Source organism: Myxine glutinosa, chromosome 11 (genome assembly GCF_964187855.1).
Source record: "Myxine glutinosa chromosome 11, kmMyxGlut1.1, whole genome shotgun sequence".
NCBI lineage: Eukaryota > Metazoa > Chordata > Myxini > Myxiniformes > Myxinidae > Myxine > Myxine glutinosa.
In genome coordinates this window covers 28336661-28359755 of record NC_136271.1, presented here as the reverse complement: position 1 = coordinate 28359755, position 23095 = coordinate 28336661, and the positions used below count along the sequence as shown (strand labels likewise).

At 43.7% G+C, this 23095-nt stretch overlaps 1 protein-coding gene across 1 annotated transcript in view; it reads left to right on the top strand.

The window, feature by feature from the left end:
• The window catches only part of GPR22 (G protein-coupled receptor 22), a 29984-nt gene extending 7693 nt beyond the window's left edge, over positions 1 to 22291 (top strand). The window contains exon 6 of the mRNA XM_078786256.1: positions 21479 to 22291. Within this exon, the coding sequence (XP_078642382.1) occupies positions 21479 to 22291 (813 nt within the window). The remainder of the gene's footprint in view (positions 1 to 21478) is intronic.
• The last annotated feature ends 804 nt before the right edge of the window (positions 22292 to 23095 follow it).

Below are 23095 nucleotides of genomic sequence, written 5' to 3'. Positions count from 1 at the left end.
CAGGAAATTTTCACCATAGGTGCACCACCTGTATAATTTTTTTATGATAGTTATGACGTCATAGGTCACGTTGTACGTAAGCGATCTTGGAAAAAACGAAAAACTTTGCACCTCTATATCTCCGAAAGCGCTCCGTAGAGAAAATTGAGACATGGCTCATTGTAAAGAACTCTCCATGCGGAATAACATATTGCCGTGTGGACTGCTCTCAGTTTAGACTGAGAGTAAGCCACGGATGGAAACGAGCGTTAATGAAGGTGTTCTGTTCAATTGATGGCGCATCATACACCAGCAGGAAGAAGAATACTGACACCTGTACGGGCCCCGCGCAGTTGTCTTCACCCTGCAAATCAACTCGACCCGAGACGGATGTAAAATGTACAAAAATAATATTTATTAAACGGAATGCCAGGACAAGGAAACGCACCGATAAATAAATGTTCTAAATTGGGACGTCCCCACACCCGACTTAAACGACAGACAAGGGAGGATATAAATGAAAGGAACCATTGTGTTTGTGTGGTACGGCTTATCTCGGTCTGCAGTGTCAGGGATCGTCAGGCTTGAGCACGTCGTCCAAACACGGCTCCGGTTGGTGGGAATAAGGCCTCGACACGCCCTTGTTCGTACGCTGCTAGGCCCGCGTACGCTGCAGAGCGGCAAGCCTCACCCCTGCTTCTCCACGCTGCAGTGGCAAGCCGTGCTGGTACGCCCGTCGCTCGCACTGAGAACCCAACTCTTTGTGCTCACTCAACCGTCTCTCCACCAAAGTCCGAAGGCAAGACAATCCAGCGGAACATAAGGGAAGTCTAGGGCAGGCAGAAGGTCCAAGCGCAAGCGAGCAGTCCAAACCGAGAGCACAAAGGGAGAGAGAATATGTCGGTCTCTCCTCACTTTTATTGATCCTCCTTGGCCAATCGGCTGGCTCCTTATTTTCTCTGGGCTTCAGCTGCGTGCCGATTGGCCCTCCCTACCAGTGATGTGATCTCCCCATCAAACCCTTTGACCAATCCATCGCGAGGTGGGCGTGGCCTCAGCCTGCCTGAGCAGCAGCCTGAGCAGCAGCCTCAGCCTGTCTCCAAGTCGGTGCAATGCGTGGGCGCTTCCTGCCTGCCTTTCCGGTGGATTTTATTGTGGGGGGGGGAGGAGGGGGGAATTTGTATTTAGTGTGTGTGCTAATGGGGATGGATTCTAACTAACTAGTGTCTATGTGCGTTGCCATACGGGACAATGGAATGATCACAGGTTTGACACACAGGGGAATGAACATAGTCCCTACTCTATCTAACACAACGATCATCCTTGTATGAACACAAAGATACACTTACACGAACAAACCGCCTAGACAGAACTTATTACATGTGGGATTACCTATCACGACAGCCGGAGCACCTACCTATGCAGATCTTCCTGGATGTATATATATATCACTACCCCAACATTCATAACAATATGTTAATGATGATAGGTGCCTCCATTATGATGTCATAATTCGACAAATACAAAACTTCATCCGATAAAGATTACATTTTTTGAGCGTCATATAGGGATAAATTGGTGGAGAAAAAATAATAATGATGTCATCGGTGACGTGGTTCGGCCTCCATATTTGTTTTAACACAAAAGCCTTAAAAAACACTAAAAACTATTTTTCTCTGAAACAGCTAAACAGATCGAGGCAAAACATTACATACATAATCGTATACCCATTGCGAACAAAAAATTCCGTGACCATGACAAATCCGTGACCATCATAGGTCACATGGTTTGGTGGCTATGATTTCATGAAGAATAAAACTTTACAAAGCCACTCCTCCAGAACGGCTTAACAGATCGAAAGGAATCTTCACACATATGATCCCCATGCCTTGCGTATACCATGCTGCCCTTGAATAATTCATATGTCACATGGTTTGGTGGCTATATTGGATTGAACTAAAATCTTTAAAAAAAATTATATCTCTTGAACCGCTTCATTCATCGATGTGAAACTTCAATGTAATGTAGTAGTCGTAAAGCAGAACAGGTGTTTAAAATTTCAATATGATTGGTCTTATGGTCTGGCAGCCAGAAGTTGTTATTGTTTAAAGAAGAAGAAACTCCACTATATTATCTTCTCTAGCCATGTGAGTTTTCAATATATTGTTATGAATTAGGGTAGAGGAATATCTAGAGTCAGGTAGATCTGTATAGGTAGGTATTCGACTGTCGCGATAGGGAATCTACCCTGTAATAAGTTCTAGGTGTAGTCCGGTTTGTCGGGATAAGCTGTATTGATGTCCCCGCTACGAGGGAGCAGGGCGTGCGAAATAGTCAGGGATTATGGATAAGATTCCTTTGTTCATCGTCCCCCCTGTCGCCAAACCTTTGTCCCTTATGGCAATGCATACCCATATAAACACTTAGATAGGTCCTTAGTGCACACATTAATTAGTTCCCTTCCCTTACAATGACTTCGGAAGAAGACAGGCAGGAAGCCAGATCGGGGCACTGCCGGATGGCCGCTGCCAGCTACACCACCAGCTAGCCTGGCAACATCGCATGACACGAGCTGTAAACATGCCCAAGGAACGTGATTGGTTGACGCGGAAGGCGCGAACCTCCAGCTAATCAGCGCTGAAGGCACGAACCTGGTGCGAATCAGCGGCGGTGACATGGAGAGAAGACTAGAGAACGGCGGGAAGCTATGAGATGCTGATTGGGGAGCGCGCCAAGACCGACGTCACAGGGCAAGTGATAAAAGGGGGTGCTGCACGACATTCGTGCTCTCATGGCCCTGGGATTTGATTGTGCAGTCACATTCCTCTCTCTTGGCTTCAGCTCCTCTTGGCGCTGTTCTCTCTCTCTCGTAGCACCCTCTCTTCGCAGTGGACCTCGTGTTGGAGATCGACCCTCGGTGCTTTTGGTGCTGTGAGCGAACGGACCTCGTGTGCAACCGACGAGGGGTTTGGAGCATGGCATGCCATGGAGCGGACGAGACTGGGGCGAGTGGGGCGTTGGCTCGGGCCTGGCGGAGCACGTGGGCGAAGTGGACGAAGGGTTTCTTCGCGCCGGAACTTGGAGCAAGACAAGGAGCAAGCTTGGAGCTTGGAGCAAGCTTGTGGGCAAGACAACGACCAGATAAGGACGCACCACATTCCCATTACACGACGAGACATTTATTTTCGTAATTCATTTGCCCCTGTCTCGTTTCTGAAGTGAGGTGTGTGGGATCCCAATTTAGGACCGTCATTTATTTACCGTCGCGTTCTTTGTTCTCGGGTTCTGTTGAATAAACCTGTTCTTTTTGTACATTGTAATTCGGTTTTCGCTTGAGTTAATTCCCCTGCAGGATCGGAGCTGCCTTTGGTTCGCTCAAGGTAAGCGCTTTTGCCGCATCTTCCTCTTCCCTTCTCCCTCCCGCGGGTTTATAGCAAAGTCCGTGTTTGATCGTCGCCTCCAGTAAATCCGTTTGGTCCATCCGCGGTCCCTGGTATTAACCTCAGGGATTCGCACGACAATATCTATTAATTATGTACAGTTTGAAGTCGGTGGCATCCTGTCTATTAATTGCATATGTCCATTAATTATGTACTATCGGAATGTACCTTTCGACGCTTTGGACTGCTGAGACCCATTTGACCTTTGAAGAACCTTTAAGACCCCTCAAGACTCTTAAGACCACCAAGACCCTAACACACCTTGAAAATCCTTGAATACCATGAAGAAATCATTGGAATCTCCCGCGATGAAGCTATCTCTGAGGGCCTTTCACTCACTCACCGCAGACAGGTAGGTGGTCTTTCTGTCTTCTACCGACTCCTCTCCGGCCTTGCTCCCCCAGCTCTCTCTGTGCTCTGTCCCCCAAATATTCCTACAGGTCGCACAAGATCTGCCAGCCACCCTCTGATGGTTAAACTGCCGAAATCTCGGCTCTCTGCTCACCTTCACTCTTTCATTCCTCTTTTCTCCCGCCTCTGGAACAAACTCCCACACTCACTTCAATCACACTCCTCCCTCCAGGTCTTCAAAACAGCTGTTCACCACCATCTCTTATCTTCCCCCATCCAAAACCTTGATCTTTTCTACCCCCACTAATTCACCCCAGATCCACCTTGTTTGAAATTCCAACTTCTTTCCTGGAAGTCTTGGCAGTGTCCATATGTTTTATACCTCTCCCACCCCCCCCTTCCCATGCCTCCCCCCCAAAGCCCTCTCCCTCCCACAGTTCTCTCGATGTCTCCATGTCTCTCGGTCCCTGCTCTCAAATGTTGTGTTTGTGTCCTTCCCCCTCTCTCCCCATCTTGTCTACCGCTCCCGATGTTATTTGTTTTGTGTGTCTGTTTGTCTTTCTGTGTGATTAATGTTCGCTCTTTCACGAGCCTCGATCTTGTATCCAAAAAAAACCAAAAAAAACCAAAAAAAAAAACCAGAGGACCCCAAGGACCCGAAAGACCCTGAGGACTCAGAAGACCCCAAATACCCCGAGGACTCAAAACACCCCAATGACCCAAAAGATCCCCGATGACCCAATAGAGCCATAGGACCCTGATGACCCAAAAGACTCCGAGGATGCAAAATACCCCGGGAACTCAAAATACCCCGAGGACAGCCTCATTAAAAAAATAAAATACAATGCTGAATTCAGTTTTATAAAGAGGACGTAATGTGTCTGATGTGTAATGCGTGTCTGATGAAAGTGGGGTTGTACAAAATAATGACAGAATGTGCAAAAACACCCCACAAAATACACCTCACAAACAAGTTCTGGTGAGGGTCTGCAATCTTTGATTGCTCTTTCTTGTTGCAATTGTATACACAAAGAATTAAGTTAAGCACCCCTACACAACGAATTAAGGTAAGCACCCCCTAATATATATTCTTTGTGTATATGTATACATTGGCATATATTCTAAGGTATGTGAGATCAAATAATGATTGGTATGACATTAGCAATTATCCATTGATGAAATTGAGTGATCAAAGTGAAAAAAAGTGATTGGTTGAGTCAGTGATCCGATCACGTGGGTCCTACACACGTTATTGACGCAAAGATCGCTAGAGGTCTTCTCAGAACAATGACTGTACGTTAGAAAACATAAACGTCATCCACACTGTCCGTGATGGACCTATAGCTCCATACTTAAATTGAGGTGAAAATATGCCTAAAATTCCCAAAAATTTTCACCTTAAATTATTCAGAATAAAATATTGAAAACGGCATGATTGTTATGTTTTTATGTGACCATAATATCACTTCTCCAGAAAATATAGCAATATCATGGGTATATTACACTGTTTTGATGACAACAAACTTGTAATGTGCGAGGTTGTAAAAAAACGGGGGGGGTGCTTAACTTAATTCTTTGTGTATATATTAGATCAGGTGTAAAAAGGGGGTGTTGATCGCTATTGGAAAGTGTGGGGCATTTTCTGGGAAAATTATTTTGAAGTGGCTATGAAGAAGATGATTGTTTTTTTTTTGTCATTTTCATGAATTTGATATAATCGCATAAATAGTGTCCAATTTGAAATCTGATATCAAATTTAAAATGGAATTGACGATATATCAGGATGTCGGAAGGGGTGACACAATTCCTCAAAAAAGAATATCTACCAGGATACAAACTTGTAAACCTATAAAAGTACCAACCAATCAGTCGTCTGTGGAGGATTTCACATCAAATAACACTCATTAACACTTTGTGTGCTGCATCTTCCTTTTTTTTTCAAAATTTTCATTAATAAAATTACTTTTTTTTGTTCTCATTTTCCCAAAAAAGAAGATTTTTTTCATCTTGTGATAAATCTGCAACAACAGCACACAAAGGGTTAAACATTGGGACAGCATGGCTGAACTACAAAATTGACAGAGCAAAAATAACCCGTTTGTAATTCTTCTTTTCAGACTAACTCAAAATTGGGTTCAGCTCAGTACTTTGTTCAAACCGAATCTGCTGTATTTTACAGTGGGGGAAGATCCATGACACCTCAAATTTTTCATAAATTGATAGGATTCCACGAAAAGTAGGTGTAACTGCATATTTATGCATTGGGCAATGAAGTGCCAAGATGGGTGGGCGGGACAACGACTGTCAATCAGCCTGATGGGGGCGGGGCCACAAAACACATTTGACCGTATGTACTAATTTGAATGTTAGATCGTCTATAAAGTACTCGGCTTCAAGCTTCACGTACAGCTCGGCTTCACGCTGTTGAAACCAAAGCATTCAGAATCATTGGAATCTCCCGCGATGAAGCTAACTCTGAGGGCCTTTCACTTACTCACCTCAGGCAGGTTGGTGGTCTTTCTGTCTTCTTCCGACTCCTATCTGGCCTAGCTCCCCCAGCTCTGTTCCTTAAGGTCGCACAAGATCTTCCAGCAACCCTCTTCTGGTTAAACTGCCAAAATCAAGACTCTCTGCTCACCTTCACTCCATCATTCCTCTTTTCTCCCGCCTCTGGAACAAACTCCCCCACTCCCTTCAATCCCACTCCTCCCTCCAGGTCTTTAAAACAGCTGTTCACCACCATCTCTCATCTTCCACCATCCAAAACCTCGATCTTTTCTACCTCCGTTAATTCACCCCAAATCCGCCTCTTTCAATCTCCAAACCTTTCCTGAAATTCCTCGTAGTGAAATTCCTCGGAGTGAGGAGGAAGGGGGTACACGGTAAAACGCAAATGAACACTACTAGGAATTTGACGAGTGAAATTGTGAAATTAGTGAAATTAGGGTCGTGAAATTCCTAGTAGTGAAATTCCTAGTAGTGAAATTCCTAGTAGTGAAATTCCTAGTAGTGTTCATTTGCGTTTTACCGTGTACCCCCTTCCTCCTCCCCAACCTTCCCCCTTCCACAGATCTACCGACGTCCCTGTTCGCTACTGTCGTTGTGCTTGTGTGCTTCCCTCTCTCTCCCCCTCTTGTCTCCCGCTCCCTTCATTGCATGTTTTATGTGTCTGTGCATATTTTCATGTTCAATGTGTTAGCTCTTACACGAGCCTCGACTCTGTATCCAAAAAGGGGTGGGGGCGGTGGGGGGATGGGGAAGCTGATATGGAAATCCTATTCAAATTTCAAGTAATTGGATGAAAATTGAGGATTTTAGAAATTTGAAAAAAGCGGTTGACCTTTGGCCTATGTTGACCTTTTGACCTAAAAAAAAAGGATTCTGTCGGATCACTAACTATATTACACCGTTTGGTGAAGTTTCGTGAAGATCGGTTTAAATTGTGACCTGTTGGCAAGTATAAGTGAGCAGACACACACACACACACACACACACACACACACACACACACACACACACACACACACACACACACACACACACACACACACACACACACACACACACACACACACACACACACACCGGAGTGACAAACATATTGTCAAAAAAAAAAAATCGCTTCAAATTATATTACCCCATTTGGAATTTTTGGACAAGTATGATGACCACTCCGGTTTGTGTGTGTGTTTGTGTATGTGTTTGTCTGTCAGCTCACTTATACTTGCCTCAAGGTCACAATTTTAAACTGATCTTCACGAAACCACCAAATGGTGGAGTTGGTGTCTGACAAAATCCTTTTTTGAGGTCAATAGGTCAAAAGGTCAACATAGGCCAAAAGTAAACCACTTTTTCAAACTTCTAAAATCCTCAATTTTTATCCAATTGACTTGAAATTTGAACAGGATTTTCATATCAACTAACTAAACTGAACCACCAACTATTTTTGAGGTCAACATAGGTCACAGGGTCAACATAGGCTAAAGGTCAACCACCATTTTCAAATTTCTAAAATCCTCAATGTTCATTTGATTGACTTGAAATGTGAATAGGATTTGCATATCAGTTGACTGAATTTCAACCACTAATTATTTTTGAGGTCAACATAGGCCAAAAGGTCAACATGGGCCAAAGGTGAAGAACCTTTTCAAAAATTTCCGGCCATAAGGAAAGGCATCCGGCCATAAAAACATTGCCTCAAAAAGGGAACCATGAGGTCATGGGACCCGCAAGGCTAACCCCCGCTCTCGTGGGGAAAAAATGGCCTTAAAACGATCATTCATTCATTCATTGTTTTTGTATTGTTGTGGATCATCACAATCAATACAACAACAACACAACAACATGCATTTTAAGGCCATTTTCCCCGCTAGAGCAGGGGGTTAGCCTTGCGGTCCCCATGACAATCTTCTCCATTTTGCCCTATTTTCTGCATCTATCCTTGTTAAGCCCCTTGGCCGCATTTCTTCTTCCACCATCTTTAGCCAAGTCTTTCTCGGTCTTCCCCGTCCTCTACTTCCTTCTACATTAATTTCCATCACTCTTCTCAACCAGTCACTTTCATCCTTCCTCAACACATGACCAAACCATCTCAACCTGTTCCTCTTCACAGCATCAATCACAGACTCTATTCCCATCATCTTTCGCAATTCATCATTTGTCTTCCTCTCTCTCAACGATACTCCGCACATCCACCGAACCATTCGCATTGCCACCCTTTCCAGCCTTCGTTGCTGCTCTACGTTCATTACCCATGTCTCGCTCCCATAAATCATAACACTTCTCACACATGCAGCATACACCTTTCCCTTCAGCTTCAGCGACACTCTCTTCCTCATAAGGCAAAAATTTCCGGCCATAAGGAAAGGCATCCGGCCATAAAAAACATTGCCTCAAAAAGGGAACCATGAGGTCATGGGGCCCGCAAGGCTAACCCCTGCTCTAGTGGGGGAAAAATGGCCTTAAAACGATCATTCATTCATTCATTGTTTTTGTATTGTTGTGGATCATCACAATCAATACCTGGTATCGTTATAGAGGCTGGCACCTGTGGACCTTGAATAAATGTTTGAATCTGTTTATACCAGCCTGCAGGGTTACCAGATTTTAATTTGCGAACTCTGGTAGTATAATAATCCTTCTTAGCTTGAGAAATATATCGTATGGTCTTATTTGTTAGGTAACGCCAAAGAACTGTATTACCTTGATACCATGCATACTTTCTTTGTTTTATGATGGACTTAACCTCGGAAGTTATCCATGGTTTATCAGTCTTATGAAAACGGATAACTTGTGTTGGTAAATGCTGATCAAGTTGTTCTTTGACTATTTCACATAAAATATCACATTTTATACCAGTATCAATTGCTTTAAATACCTGCTCCCATGTGAATTGCCTTATCCAATACAGGTTAGATAGTATATGGGCATTAGGCATACCAGGATGTGCACGTTAAGCTCATTGGCTCAACAATTACTTATCATTTTGTATTGCGTTATGGAAGTGGATTATGTTATAGAAGCCATATGTCTACCAATTATCTTCATAAGTGTCTAAATTTTCTTGTTGGCCTATATATTTTTTACATGATTTACCCAAATTTTTTTTTTTTTTTTTACATCATTGATTCATAAGCATGATGAATCAATTGCCAAGATCAAACTGTAGAGAAAACAAATCAGTCGTGTTTGCAAAGCAATTGTAACATTTGTAAAATTGACCATGATACCAGCTCACATTGCTTACTCTTCTCGAATCAATATTGGGAGATAATAAACTTGCCCACACAAGGCCTGCAGAGCAATATGGCAGCTCTACTCCATGTTGAATTGGGGAAATCTCCAAAATGCCATAATTATTCCTGTGAATATCAAATGGCTGTTTGTTTCCAATCATATTTGAAATCTATATGATATAAAATGTTTGACTAGAATGTTGGCTGGCATGCCGGATATACCAACACAGCTATCATGCCACCATTGTACATCTTAATATGCACTCGGCTTTCAGTTATAGGCCTCCAATGACTAGGCTATAGGCCTATGGGGAAAATTTGGAATCAGTAACTATAAGATTGAATATGAAGCTTCCTTTAATTAAAAAGTAGGTCTCTCAGGAGAAGTATGGTAAGTAATTTAGACTTATAACAAAGACAGTGAATACATTGTATTGTTTTTCTAAGCCTGGTGTTGCCTTAACGGTTAAGGTTGATGATGAAATCTGATGAAAATTGATGATGAAATCAAAAATTGTTGATGAAATCTGGCTTAAGATATTCGGCTCTTGAGTTTGAGCCCCTAGCCTGCAGTTAAATAGCACCAGGTGGGTTAACTCAGCCTGTCATCCTTCGAGGTTGGCAAAATTAGCACCAGCCTGCTGGAAAAAGCGGCGATGAAAGGAGAAACAAGTACAGATACATTCAAAGTACACCCCCACCATCCCAAATAAATAAATAACAAATCCTCTCGTGCCAGACGATGCCGCCATGCAGCACATAGTCGGTATTGGGAGGAAAGGTGTACAATTAATTGATTGATTAATTAGGTAATTAAAATAAATAAATAAAAAATCACAAAAGTAATTAATTTCTTAATCAATTGGCTAATAGCATACCTAAACTACCAGTGTTTCATCTGAAGCTGTAACTTTTTGAAAATTAATTATATAATTAATTAATCGAAAAAAATTAATAATAATGAATTGATTATTTTATTAATCATTAAATAATTAATTGATTAATTGATGAATCAATAAATCTAAAATATACTTTATAGGCAAAAGACTTGGTCATTGTTGCGTCCAAATATCAGCTTCCTAGCTCAAAAGATGCCTGAGATATTGCCCAGATGAGAAAGAAAATAAATAAGTACTTAATAAATCGGTAATAATTAAATAATGAATGAATCAAAAAAATTAAAATACTGTTTTTTCAAAAGCACTTGCTCAATATTGTGCCCAAATTTCAGCTTCCTAGCCAAAGAATGGCTGAGATATTGCACGGACAAACAAACAAACAATAAAACAAACAAACAAGAAATATGTCGTGCATAGCACGATACTTGCGAAATCCCTAAAATACGATAAAATATGATGACCTCAAAAATAATTGGTGGTTGAATTCAGTAAACTGGTATGCAAATGCTCTTAAAATTTCAAGTCAATCAGATGAAAATTGAGGATTTTAGAAATTTGGGCTATGTGGCCTTTTTGGCCTATGTTGACCTCAAAAATACTTGGTGGTTGAATTCATTGTCCAGATATGCAAATCCTCTTAAAATTTCAAGTCAATCGGATGAAAATTGAGCATTTTAGAAATCTGGCCTATGTTGGCCTCAAAAATAGTTGGGGGTTGAATTCAGTGACAAGATATGAAAATCCTCTTAAAATTTCAAGTCAATCAGATGAAAATTGAAGATATTAGAAATTTGGCCTATGGTGACCTAAAATATAATTGGTGGTTGAATTCAGTGACCAGATATGCAAATCCTCTTCAAATTTCAAGTCAATCAGATGAAAATTGTGGATTTTAGAAATTAGACAAAGTTGGTGAGCTTTGGCCTATGTTGACCTAAATCTTTTACCTTTTGACCCCGAAAACAATGGGCTTCTTGCTTATGACAAACTCCACAATTTGGTGAAGTTTTGTGAAGATCTTTTGAAAATTGTGACCAGTAGGCGACTGACATACCATGGACAGACAGACGGACAGACAGACAGAATGAAAAATCACTCATAGAGCGACACTTGGCAAAACAGAACAAAGCAGAATGGCACTCAATAGAGAATCCTTTTGACCTCACAAATAATTGGTGGTTGAATTTAGTTAGCTGATATGAAAATCCAATTCAAATTTCAAGTCAATCAGATGAAAATTGAGGCTTTTAGAAATTCAAAAAAGTGGGTGACCTTTGGCCTATGTTGACCTTGTGGCCTATGCTGTTCTCAAAAATAGTTGTTGGTTGAATTCAGTTCACCGATATGTAAATCATTTTCAAATTTCAAGCCAATCGGATGAAAATTGAGGATTTTAGAAATTTTAAAATTGTTGTTGACCTTTTGGCCAATGCTGATCTCAAAAATAGTTGGGGGTTGAATTCAGTTAGCCGATATGTAAATCCTTTTCAAATTTCAAGTCAATCGGATGAAAATTGAGGATTTTAGAAATTTGAAAAAAAGTGGTTGACCTTTGGCCTATGTTGACCTTTTGGCCTATGCTGACCTCAAAAATAGTTGTTGGTTGAATTCAGTTAACTGATATGTAAATCCCATTCAAATTTCAAGTGAATCGGATGAAAATTGAGAATTTTAGCAATTTGAAAAAGCACGGCATTGAGGCCTAATCTGCATGTCGTGTTGATCTAACTTACCTTAACACAATACTCTAAATTTTGAAACTGCTTGCAAATGTTTTGTGCGGCCATTGTAACACCTCCGAAGGTCAAACTGGGATTGGGCAGAGCATTGTAACTCAGAATGCAACCTCATCTTTCCCATTGTCCTTATCTCTCTTTCACAGTAGGGTAAATGTTGTAAACGCTTTTCTTCCTCAGGGCTATCTGAGAAGATTCACGATTGCTTTGTTGTTCCTTTTTTCTTTCTTTTTTTTGTATACAAGATCGAGGCTCGTGTAAGAGCTAACATTAATCACAAAACTTACACATAAAACATATGATAAAGGGAGCGGGAGACAAGATGGGGAGAGAGAGGGAAGCACATAAGTACAACAATAGAGAACATGGACATCGGGAAATCTGTGGGAGGGAGAGGGCTTGTGGGGAGGATGCATTGGGAAAGGGGGTGGGGGGGGGGGGGGGGTGGGGGAGGTCTGAAACACGGACATTTCTAGGACATCCAGGAAAGCAGTCGGTATTTCAAAAAAGTGGTTCTGTGGTTGAATTAACGGGAGTAGAAAAGATCAAGGTTTTGGATGGGGGAAGATAAGAGTTGGTGGTGAACAGCTGTTTTAAAGACCTGGAGGGAGGAGTGGGATTGAAGAGAGTGAGGGAGTTTGTTCCAGAGGCGGGAGAAAAGAGGAATGAAAGAGTGAGGGTGAGCAGAGAGTCTTGATGTTGGCAGTTTCACCAGAAGAGGGTTGCTGGCAGATCTTGTGCTGTAGGAATATTTGGGGGACAGAGCACAGACAGAGCTGGGGGAGCTAGGCCGGAGAGGAGGTGGTAGAAGACAGAAAGACCACCAAACTGCCTGCGGTGAGTGAGTGAAAGGCCCTCGGAGTTAGCTTCATCGCGGGAGATTCCAATGATTCTGAAAGTTTTGGTTTCAACAGCATGAAGCCGAGCTAGGTGTGAGGCAGGAGCACCAACCCAGACGGGAGAACAGTATTCCAATGAGCTGTGGATGAAAGTCTTGTATGTGGTGAGGAGCTCAGTTGTGCCAAGGAAGGAGGATGACGGAGGATGTCGAACATGACGGAGGATGCCCAGTCGGCGACTGGCTTTGGAGGCCAGCTTGGAAATGTGGTTTTCCCAAAAAGGATCATGGCAGATAGTGAGACCCAAAAGCTTCAGTGACAGAACGTCTTGGAGAGGATTGTTCAGAAAGTCGATGGGAGGGTAGTCCAGTCGGTCTTTTCGGAGAGACATCGTGAGAGTGTGACATTTGTCAGGATTGAAAGACATTTTCCACTTGTTTGACCAGTCTCTGATTTTGTCCATATCTGTAGAGAGTGAGAAGGCTGGAGACTGCCAATCTGAAGGATGAGGTGTGGAGCGGCAGAGAGTGGTGTCATCAGCAAAGAGATACAGAGGATTTTCCAGAGATTCGGAGAGATCATTGATGAAGACCGGAAAAAGCACAGGGCCCAGAACACTGCCTTGGGAACTCCAGCCTGAACAGGAAGGGGAGATGAGAGAAATCCATTCAGGGCCACACGTTGACTACGACCAGAGAGGAGGTCCGCAAGCCATGCATGGAGATTTCCATGGATACCATCGGAGGAGAATTTGGCGAGCAGAGCGGGGTGCCAGACCATATCGAAGGCACGTGATATGTCAAGGGAGACCGCTCTGATTTCCTGTTTGGCATTGAGGACCTTCATCCATTGTTGAGACAGCAGAAGCAGCATGTCCAGAGTAGAATGACCTGGTCTGAATCCAAATTGATTATCCGATATCAAGCCATTGGAGAAGTGGATGGATTTGATGTCAGAAGTGATGATTGATTCCATGACCTTGCTGATTATTGGGAGCAGGCTGATTGGTCTGTGGTTGCAAGGATCTGTTTTTGCACCTTTTTGTGTGAAGTGGTAATGTTGACTGATTTCCAAGCAGATGGAAGATGACCTTGAGCAAAAGAGAGGGTGAAGAGAACACAGAGATGGTTTGAAAGAGCAGCAGAGCAGGATTTTAGGACCTGTGGGCTGATGCTGTCTGGTCCAGTTGCAGAATCAGAGTCGAGGATTGACAGAAACTTCTCCACCTTGTCAGGAGAGAAGGACACAGAGTCCAGGAGCAGCTGGGTTCGACAGGATTAGGTGGGTACAGAGAGAGATGGGTTTGGGACACAATATTTTGAGGCAAACACAGAGTTGGGGCATTCTTCTTTTTTACGTGCGGTGTCAGCTGTGTAGCCGTTTGAGGTATGGGTGGGGATGGAAGGGGGAACAAACACCAGAAACAGATTTGCCCAGATGCCACCAGGATTTGGAGGAGGGAGACATGTTTGAGAGTTCAGTCTTGAGAGGAGAGAGATATTGTTTCCTGGCTCTCCTGAGGGTAGACACACACTTGTTCCGAGCTTTGTGAAAGGAACTGAGATTGCCTTCAGTTGGATTAGCCTTCCATGAGGTGAAGGCAAGTTGTTTCATGGCAACTGCCTCACCACAAGCTTCAGTATACCATGGACGGGAGGAAGCATATGACAACTGAAGACGAGATGGGATAAATCTGTGCATGAGAGAGAGCAGTTTACTTTGGAAGAATTCCCAGGAAGAATTGATGTCAGAGGCAGTAGAGATTGGAGACCAATCCAGATGATTGATGGCTGCTTAAAGACCGTGCCAGTCAGCCTGATTGAAATTCCAGACTCGTCGGCGCTGAGGAGGCTCTCTGAGAATGGCCAGAGAGATGTCCACTTTAACAAGCACATGATCAGAAGAGCCGATTGGAGCAGAAGAAGAGCAGCGGACATTTGCAGGGAAGTTTGTCATAACCAAGTCTAGAAGAGAAGATACTCCATTGACTGAGATCCGGGTCGGGAAATTGACAGATTGTGTCAGTCCCAGTGAGTTGCGGTAGTCCTTCGCTGAGGTGCCATGTCTGGTGTGAGAGGAACCCACACCCAGCCAGCTGGCATGATGACAGTTGACGTCACCACATATGAGGAAGAGAGAGTTGGGATGAGTGGATAGAAGTTCGTCCATGTTGTCAGACAGGGAGATGTAAATGGAGTCATCACTGTTTGGAGGATGGTACAGAACACATATGAACAAAAGTTGGGAGTGGAGAGGAAGCTGTAGCCAGAGGTACTCCTGGGGGTGCAGTGGAGAGAGGGCAGTGCAAGGAGAGTGAAGAAGAGAGTTTTTGATAAAGATAGCAACCCCACCACCAGGACGAGGGAAAGGTCTATCATACCGGAGGAGGGAGTAACCAGGAAGAGATATTAAGGAATCAGAGACATCTTGAAGGAGGAAAGTTTCTGTTAAGCAGATTAAGTCTGGTTTGTCTGAAGTAACCTGAATGGAGAGATCAATCAGGTTTGAGCGAAGGCCCGGATGTTTGAGGTCCGTACCGTTAAGGAAGAGGGAGGGGGAGCATCGGGTACAGGACAGGGGAGGGGAGTGGTTGGGTAAGATGAAGGGTGAGAGGGGGAGGTAGGGAGAGCTGTTGACAGTGTGTCAGAGATTGCAGAAGAGTTAGGAGAAAGGGAAGGATGAGGAGGACAAAAGGTTTGATGGTGATGGGACGAGGCACGGTGATGTGTTGTTTGAGGGGGGTGGGGGGGGGGGGGTAGAGCAAAGCTGAAGGTTGGAGGAGGTGGAGGTATGTGATGGAAGGGAGAGGTAGTGGGGAGGAGGTAGCTTTGAGGAGGAGGGGGGAGGAGGGAGAATTGGAGAAAGATAGTAGGGGGCGTGATTAGAAGGGGAGGGGTGGGGGGGGGGGTTGAAGGGGAGGAGTGAGGGGAGAGTTTTGAAGAGGAGGGGTGAGGGAGGAGACTTAGAGGGGAGGATTGAGGGGGGAGATTTAGAGGGGAAGAGTGAGGGGGGAGTTTTGAAGGGGAGGAGTGAGGGGGGAGTTTTGAAGGGGAGGGGTGAGGGAGGAGACTTAGAGGGGAGGAGTGAGGCAGGGAATTTTGAAGGGGAGGTGTGAGGAGGGTGTTTTGAATGTGAGGGGAGAGTTTTGAAGGGGAGGGGTAAGGAGGGTGTTTTGAAGGGGAGGGGTGAGGAGAGAGTTTTGAAGGGGAGGAGTGAGGGGGGAGTTTTGAAGGGGAGGGTGAGGGAGGAGACTTAGAGGGGAGGAGTGAGGGGGGAGTTTAGAAGGGGAGGGGTGAGGGGGGAAATTGAAGGGGAGGGGTAAGTTTTGGAGGGGAGAGGTGAGGGGGGGGGAGTTTAGGAGGGGAGGGGTGAAGGGGGAGTTTAGAAACTGTATGTTTAATGAAAAACTATCATTTATTAAAAACTGGGTTTTTTGTGATTTTCAAGTCAGACATCCGTTTGAAAACCAGAGAGGAGGGGTGGAATGCAGGTGAGTTTAGAGAATGTAGATTGGAAGGACAGTAGGATATTGAATATTTTTTTGAAGTGGAATGATTTGATGAGGAAATTGAAAAAACCCTTTTAAATAGGAAAAAAACAGTGTGTTGTAATAAACCTCTGAATAAAACACTGCAGAGGAAAGTTTAAACATATTGTTATGGATTCGTCACTTCCATTGTGGTGGTTGTCATCCGCTGTAAATATTTCTGATTCCATGTACTATTATTGTTTTCAAAAGGTTTATTGTTAATGAACTGTTTTCAAAAGGTAAAAAAGTTAATGTTAAAAGAAACAGGAAACCGGATCGGGAACCGGACGACGAAGAGGAAGAAGAAAAAAAAAGAAGGCGGAGCGAGTGAGTCGGACAAGAAGGAGCCGAGCTATTTGCGGTCTGGAGCGAACGTTGGCGAACAACAGTCACTAGCGAACTTCGGGTTTCCCAGGAAAGGGATTCCGGTGACAGAGTGGTTATCGCTGTGACAGATTAACCTGTGTGTCAGGTTTTGCAATCGATTCAGGAGAGAATCATCGTCGTGCCGGTGCGCCACGAGACCGGGCCGTCGGCCATTTTGACTCGCGCCGGACTTGCGCTTCGCTCACGGTTTCATCTCCCTTCGACCTTTTTCACCGCATTCAGACGTGGATCTGGCGTGTGTGTGTGTGACGTGGCTTTTTGAAGGTTAATACGTCCATACCCGAGGGTGTGACTTCCCCGTCGCCTGGAGGGCGCCTTTGGATTTCCCAGTCGCCTGGAGGGCGCCTTTGCACAGCTTTGGCAGCAGCAACTGTAACTGCCAACCCAACGGGATTCTGGTCTCGATTGGACATCGTTCTGGCGATCGCTGGAGCGGAGCAACTTTGTCTTGAAGCCGGGAATAAGAGACATTGGGGATGTTCTTGTTTCACTCACTTGGAGCACAGTGAGTTATATATTACAAAACTGATGGTACCCTCATAGGACATATTGATTTTACTTTTGATTACTATTATTGTTGTACTGTTATTCTTGTGTGATCTTCATACAATATTTGTTTGTGAGTAACAATTGGGGTGGCTTCTCCATTGATCTTTGACATACAGAATAACACATTTTTCTGCCGTGACTCCTCTCGGGGCTCGGAGGTACACCGTGACCAGGGCGTCGGGGAGGAGCACGTAACAATATTTAAATAATATTTAAACAAAACTGTGAAAAACAATGTGGAAATTTCCTGAAGTGAGGGCATGGATCAGAGAAAGGAGAAAGAGTTGAATGAGTATGGAGGAAACTAGAATTGGAAAGGCGAGTATCGGCTGGAGATGGAAGGAAGAGGAAGAAAAGGAGATAAAGAGGGCGGGGCGAGACAACAGCACACGTGGGGGCCCGCGAGGAGAGAAGGAAATAATATTTTTAAAATTTTTTATGGGTTTTTTTTTGTATTTAAAACGTTAGATAAAGTGTAGATGTTCGGGGGAAGTTAGGGGGAGAAGAGAAAATCTAGGAAACAAGCAGTACAGCGAAGGAAAGAACTTAAATTGACAAAACACCGACGGGGGGGGGGGGGGGGGGAGCCTCAAGGGAAGGCTAAAGTTACCAGGCCACGCATGCGGTGCAAACAGAAAACGATTAATTATACACAAGTTTGCACGAATTACAAACCAAAACTAACTAGAAGCACACAATAACACATACACAATAAAATAACGAGTGGAAATTTGACAAAGACACGAATGGGAAAAGACATAAACGTTGATGCCGTGGAGAGATCAAAGTTGCTTCCTCGCTCGAGGAACCGGAAGTCCAACTCTGTAGCTCCTTGGAAGACTCTGTGACACTCTGATAATAATCTTGGTCGAACATATGGGTTGGTCTTTCTTACGAGTTCTCCTCCCCCACTTGCGAAATCGAGAATGTATAAAAGCCGCTTTCGGAGACCAGAATGGAGAGCGGGCTATGCTCTGTCTCTCTCTATGTGCACATACAGCCGTGGCCAAAAATACGAGCACCCTTGCACTTTTTTAAATAACACAATTTTCTCTAAAAATGAGTTGAAATTGACGAAAGTATTTCGTCTCCACAATTCTTTATTTCACTGTCAATATTACAGAACCTTTGTTTTTGATTCAGAACTAAATATATCCTTTTAAATCAGTAAATAAAAGAAATGGCATTGACAAAATTATTGACACTCTCGACTTAATATTTGGTAGCATCGCTTTTGGACAAAATAACTGCAGTCAAGTGCTTCCTATAGCCATGAATGAGCTTCCGACACCTCTTTACTGGCAGTTTGTCCCACTCTTCTTGTGCAAACTGCTCCAGTTTCCCAGATTTGAGGGGTGCCTTCTCCCAACTGCTGTTTTCAGATCTCCCCACAAGTGTTGTGTTCAATGGGATTTAGATCTGGACTCATTGCTGGCCACTTCAGAACAGTCCAGCGTTTTGTCTTGAACCATTCACGGGTGCTTTTTGAAGTGTGTTTGGGGTCATTGTCCTGCTGCAAGACCCATGACCTTTGATGCAGACCCAGCTTTCTGACCATGGGTTGAACATTGCGCTTCAAAATGCCTTAATAATCTCCTGATTACATGATGCCATGCACACATTCAAGGCACCCAGTGCCAGAGGCAGCACAGCTACCCCAAAACGTCACTGAACCTCTTCCATGTTTGACTGTAGAGAAGGTGTTCTTTTCTTTGAAGGCTTCATTTTGTTTTCTGTAAACATAGAGATGATGTGCTATACCAAAAAGCTCTAATTTGGTCTCATCTGTCCACGGGACATTCTCCCAGAAGAATTTTGGCTTGTTCAGGTGTGTTTTGGCAAACTCCAGTCGGGCTTTCTTATGTCTCTCTCTCTCTCAGCAGTGGGGTCCACCTGGGTTTCCTACCATAGAACCCCCTTTCATTGAGTTGGCGAAGGATGGTGCAAGTTGAGACTGTTGTACCTTGTGTCTGAAGGTCAGATTGAATCTGTTTGGCAGATGATCGAGGTTCTTTGTCCACCATTCGAACAATCCTTCGCTGCAATCTTCGATCAAGTTTTCTCTTGTGGACACATCCAGGAAGGTTGGCTACAGTGCCGTGGGCCTTAAACTTCCTGATAACATTGCGTACGGTGGACACAGGAACATCAAGGTATCTGGAGATGGACTTGTAGCCTTGAGATTGTCCATGCTCCACTCCAATCTTGTGTCTGACCTCCTCAGACAATTCTCTGGTTTTATTTCTTTTCTCCATGCTCACTGCGGTACACACAGTGACACAAAACAGCAGAATGACTGCTTTTCTCTATTCAAACTGGTTGAATGAGTGATTTTTATATTGCAGGCACCTGCAACTCACCACAGGTGAGTTCAATTCCAAAGTAAAGGAAAATCACCTGCTTGAAATCGAATTGTTTTTAACTTCTAAAAGGTGCCAATAATATTGTCCAGGCCATTTCAGCTTTTTTTTTGTTACACTGCAAACCAAATAAAAACATATGTGGATGACAAAAGATTTTTAATTTCTACAATTTTTTGGAAGAAATGGTGCATTATTTGAAAAAATTGCAAGGGTGCCAATATTTTTAGCCACGACTGTAGATCGTAATTTTGGTACCAAAGCTCTTGTAAATAGATATTTAAATAAAACGATTCAATGAACTTTTGTATCAGGTGGTCGTTAGGGGTTAGATCCTTGAGTTTTCCCTCCACATAGGCGAGTGACAAACACATAAACAGACAGAATAACAAACGCAACCGACCAATATCCTTGAAACATCTTCAATTTTGCAAGTAACAAACAAACAAACAAGAAAACAAACAAACGGAGTGAAAACTGAGTACTCCTTTTCAGCACTTGTAGATGGAACAGGAAAGGAGTGGTGTAGAATATTTCGAAGGTTGCAATTTGTGTGAGTTGTTGCTTGATATTCTTTTTAACTGTGACGAGCAGCTCTATGAGAGGACCGCGTTGTTGTTCTTGTTGTTGGGGTGCCTTTTTGAATAGCGCATGCGCATACACTCGGACGTGCGTTGGTATGAGGTAAGAACATCGCGGACTAAAATCGCGATTTGTTTGAAGAAACCAGAATAAATTTAGCAACAAAGACAACATGAATGTTTTCATATCAATCTCGTTTCACAAAACATGACACAAACTAGAACGGGCACTCGGTAGAGCGCATACCTTCGCCGCAGCTACTGTTCTGTACTTGGCATGGGAGTGTAGGGAACAGAACAGTGAACAGTTTGGTGCTGATTTCATGCAAATCGGATAAGAATTGACCGAGTTATGACAAATAAAAATACGATTTTGACCTTTTCGTGACCTTGACCTTGACCTTTGACCCGATTGCTCCCAAAATCTAATCAAATGTGTCCCGTATAATAACCAATCATCCCACCAAATTTCATGCAATTCGGTTGAATACTTTTTGAGTTATGCGAATAACATACACACACACACACACACAGACATACAAATAAATACACAGCGATCAAAACATAACCTTCCGCTTTTGCGAAGGTAATTAGGTGTAATTATTGAATAGCGCATGCGCATACACTCGGACGTGCGTTGGTATGAGGTAAGAACATCACGGACTAAAATCGCGATTTGTTTGAAGAAACCAGAATAAATTTAGCAACAAAGACAACATGAATGTTTTCATATCAACCTCGTTTCACAGAACTTGATACAAATTAGGTGTAATTATTGAATAGCGCATGTGCATACACTCGGACGTGCGTTGGTATGAGGTAAGAACATCGCGGACTAAAATCGCGATTTGTTTGAAGAAACCAGAATAATTTTATCCCTAAAGACAAAAAGACGCTAGTGCATGCGTATAATTTAATGACTGGTCGAATTTGGTAGCGCATATTGCAACGGATATCCTCATGATTCTACATGTCGCAGCTGGTGACCACACTGTGGTCATTTTTCTCATGTTTAACAACAATAATAACAACCTCAGGAGATCATGCAAAACTGTGTATGTGTTGCTGATTAATTTTCTTTGTCATTCCACAGATCAATTTTTTTATGAACATTGAGGAAGCAGAACAAGAACAATGGCAGAATAACACACTTCTCTGCCTGAACAGGCATGCTGAACGAGGCATGTACTACCACCTCTTGGTGCAGGTCCCCTTCTTTGCCATTACCACGGTTGTCATGCTCGTAACCTATTCCAAGATCCTGCAAGCACTCAACATCCGAATTGGCTCACGCTTTTCCGTTGCGGTGCCCAAGCGTAAGAACAGGAGAAGCAAGAAAGCAGGACAAAAAGGAAACCACGCAGGGATGGCCTTGACCAATGCAAGCACACTTCGTGAGAGCACGCTCTCGCACAGCAGTGGAGGACAAAATAATGTCGTCGTGGGTGTCCGGACATCTGTCTCTGTCATCATGGCATTAAAGCGTGCTGTTAAACGGCACCGTGAGAGGAGGGAGCGCCAGAAGCGCGTGTTCCGCATGTCCCTCATTATAATATCCACCTTCTTGGTGTGCTGGACGCCTATCTCTGTGCTGAACACCGTGATCCTATGCCTAGGCCCGAGCGCCATGTTGGTCGATATCCGGCTCTGCTTTCTTGTCATGGCTTATGGAACGACTATTTTTCACCCTCTGCTTTATGCTTTCACACGCCAAAAGTTCCAGAAGGTCTTAAAGAACAAGATGAAGAAGCGTGTAGTCTCCGTCGTGGAAGTGGATCAGCTCCCGCCAAGTGGCACGGTCATCCACAACTCCTGGGTAGAACCTTATCGGCTACGAAAGACCAAGCACAATGGCAGCAGCAACGTCAGTGACTGCTGTGTCTCGGAAATGGTGAGCCACACATAGCCTCATGGCTGTGAAGAGTGACAAGACCCTGCTGTTGATTCGGGCATATCCATGTCCTAAAGACCCGCAGATTGAAAATGACAAAAAGCCGATGCATATTCATGAGCAATTAGGCGAAAACAATCTCATGAAAAGGAAGCCTTGGCCAGGAATAAATGGTAACAAATTGAATAATACATCTGCAAACTCAAATTGAGCAAAACCGGATTGGACCCTTGAAATAACTGTGAGTATATTATAGGGCTGCAGATTGAGCATGAAAATGAAGGTGACATGGCAACTAGCTTCCTACCAACTAATTTTGATATTTTTATAAAGTGTTGGCCCTGACTACTTCACACACCAAAAATACCCAGAATCCCCTTGGGGGAACATGTTCAAGTGACGTCATCAAGATGGCCTCCAGTTTTTTTGTATTCTATTTTTACTTTGAGGGTCCCTGTGTCCTGATCTGTAATAAAATGATAATAGCATCTGATTTAAAAATTCTATTTAATAATATTAATATTGTTGCGGATCTCCCGAAGCCCGTCGACGTACAGAGGGGAGGAGGGGGGGCGGTTAAGCCCCTTTTCCCCCTCGGGTCTTCGTGTCCACGAGGCTGAATCACCATTTCCGCAGCAAGCATGAAAAAGGGTATCGGGTCGACGCCGCACGTACCTTTGACCCACGCTGCCACGAAAATGGGGACCGGACCTCGCACAAGCCACGCTAATTGAATACGCCCGAGCGGTGTGCGTATCACGTGACTCGTGCCGTTACCTTTTATTGAACCCGATTCGAGCGGTTCTATTCGTACGATGC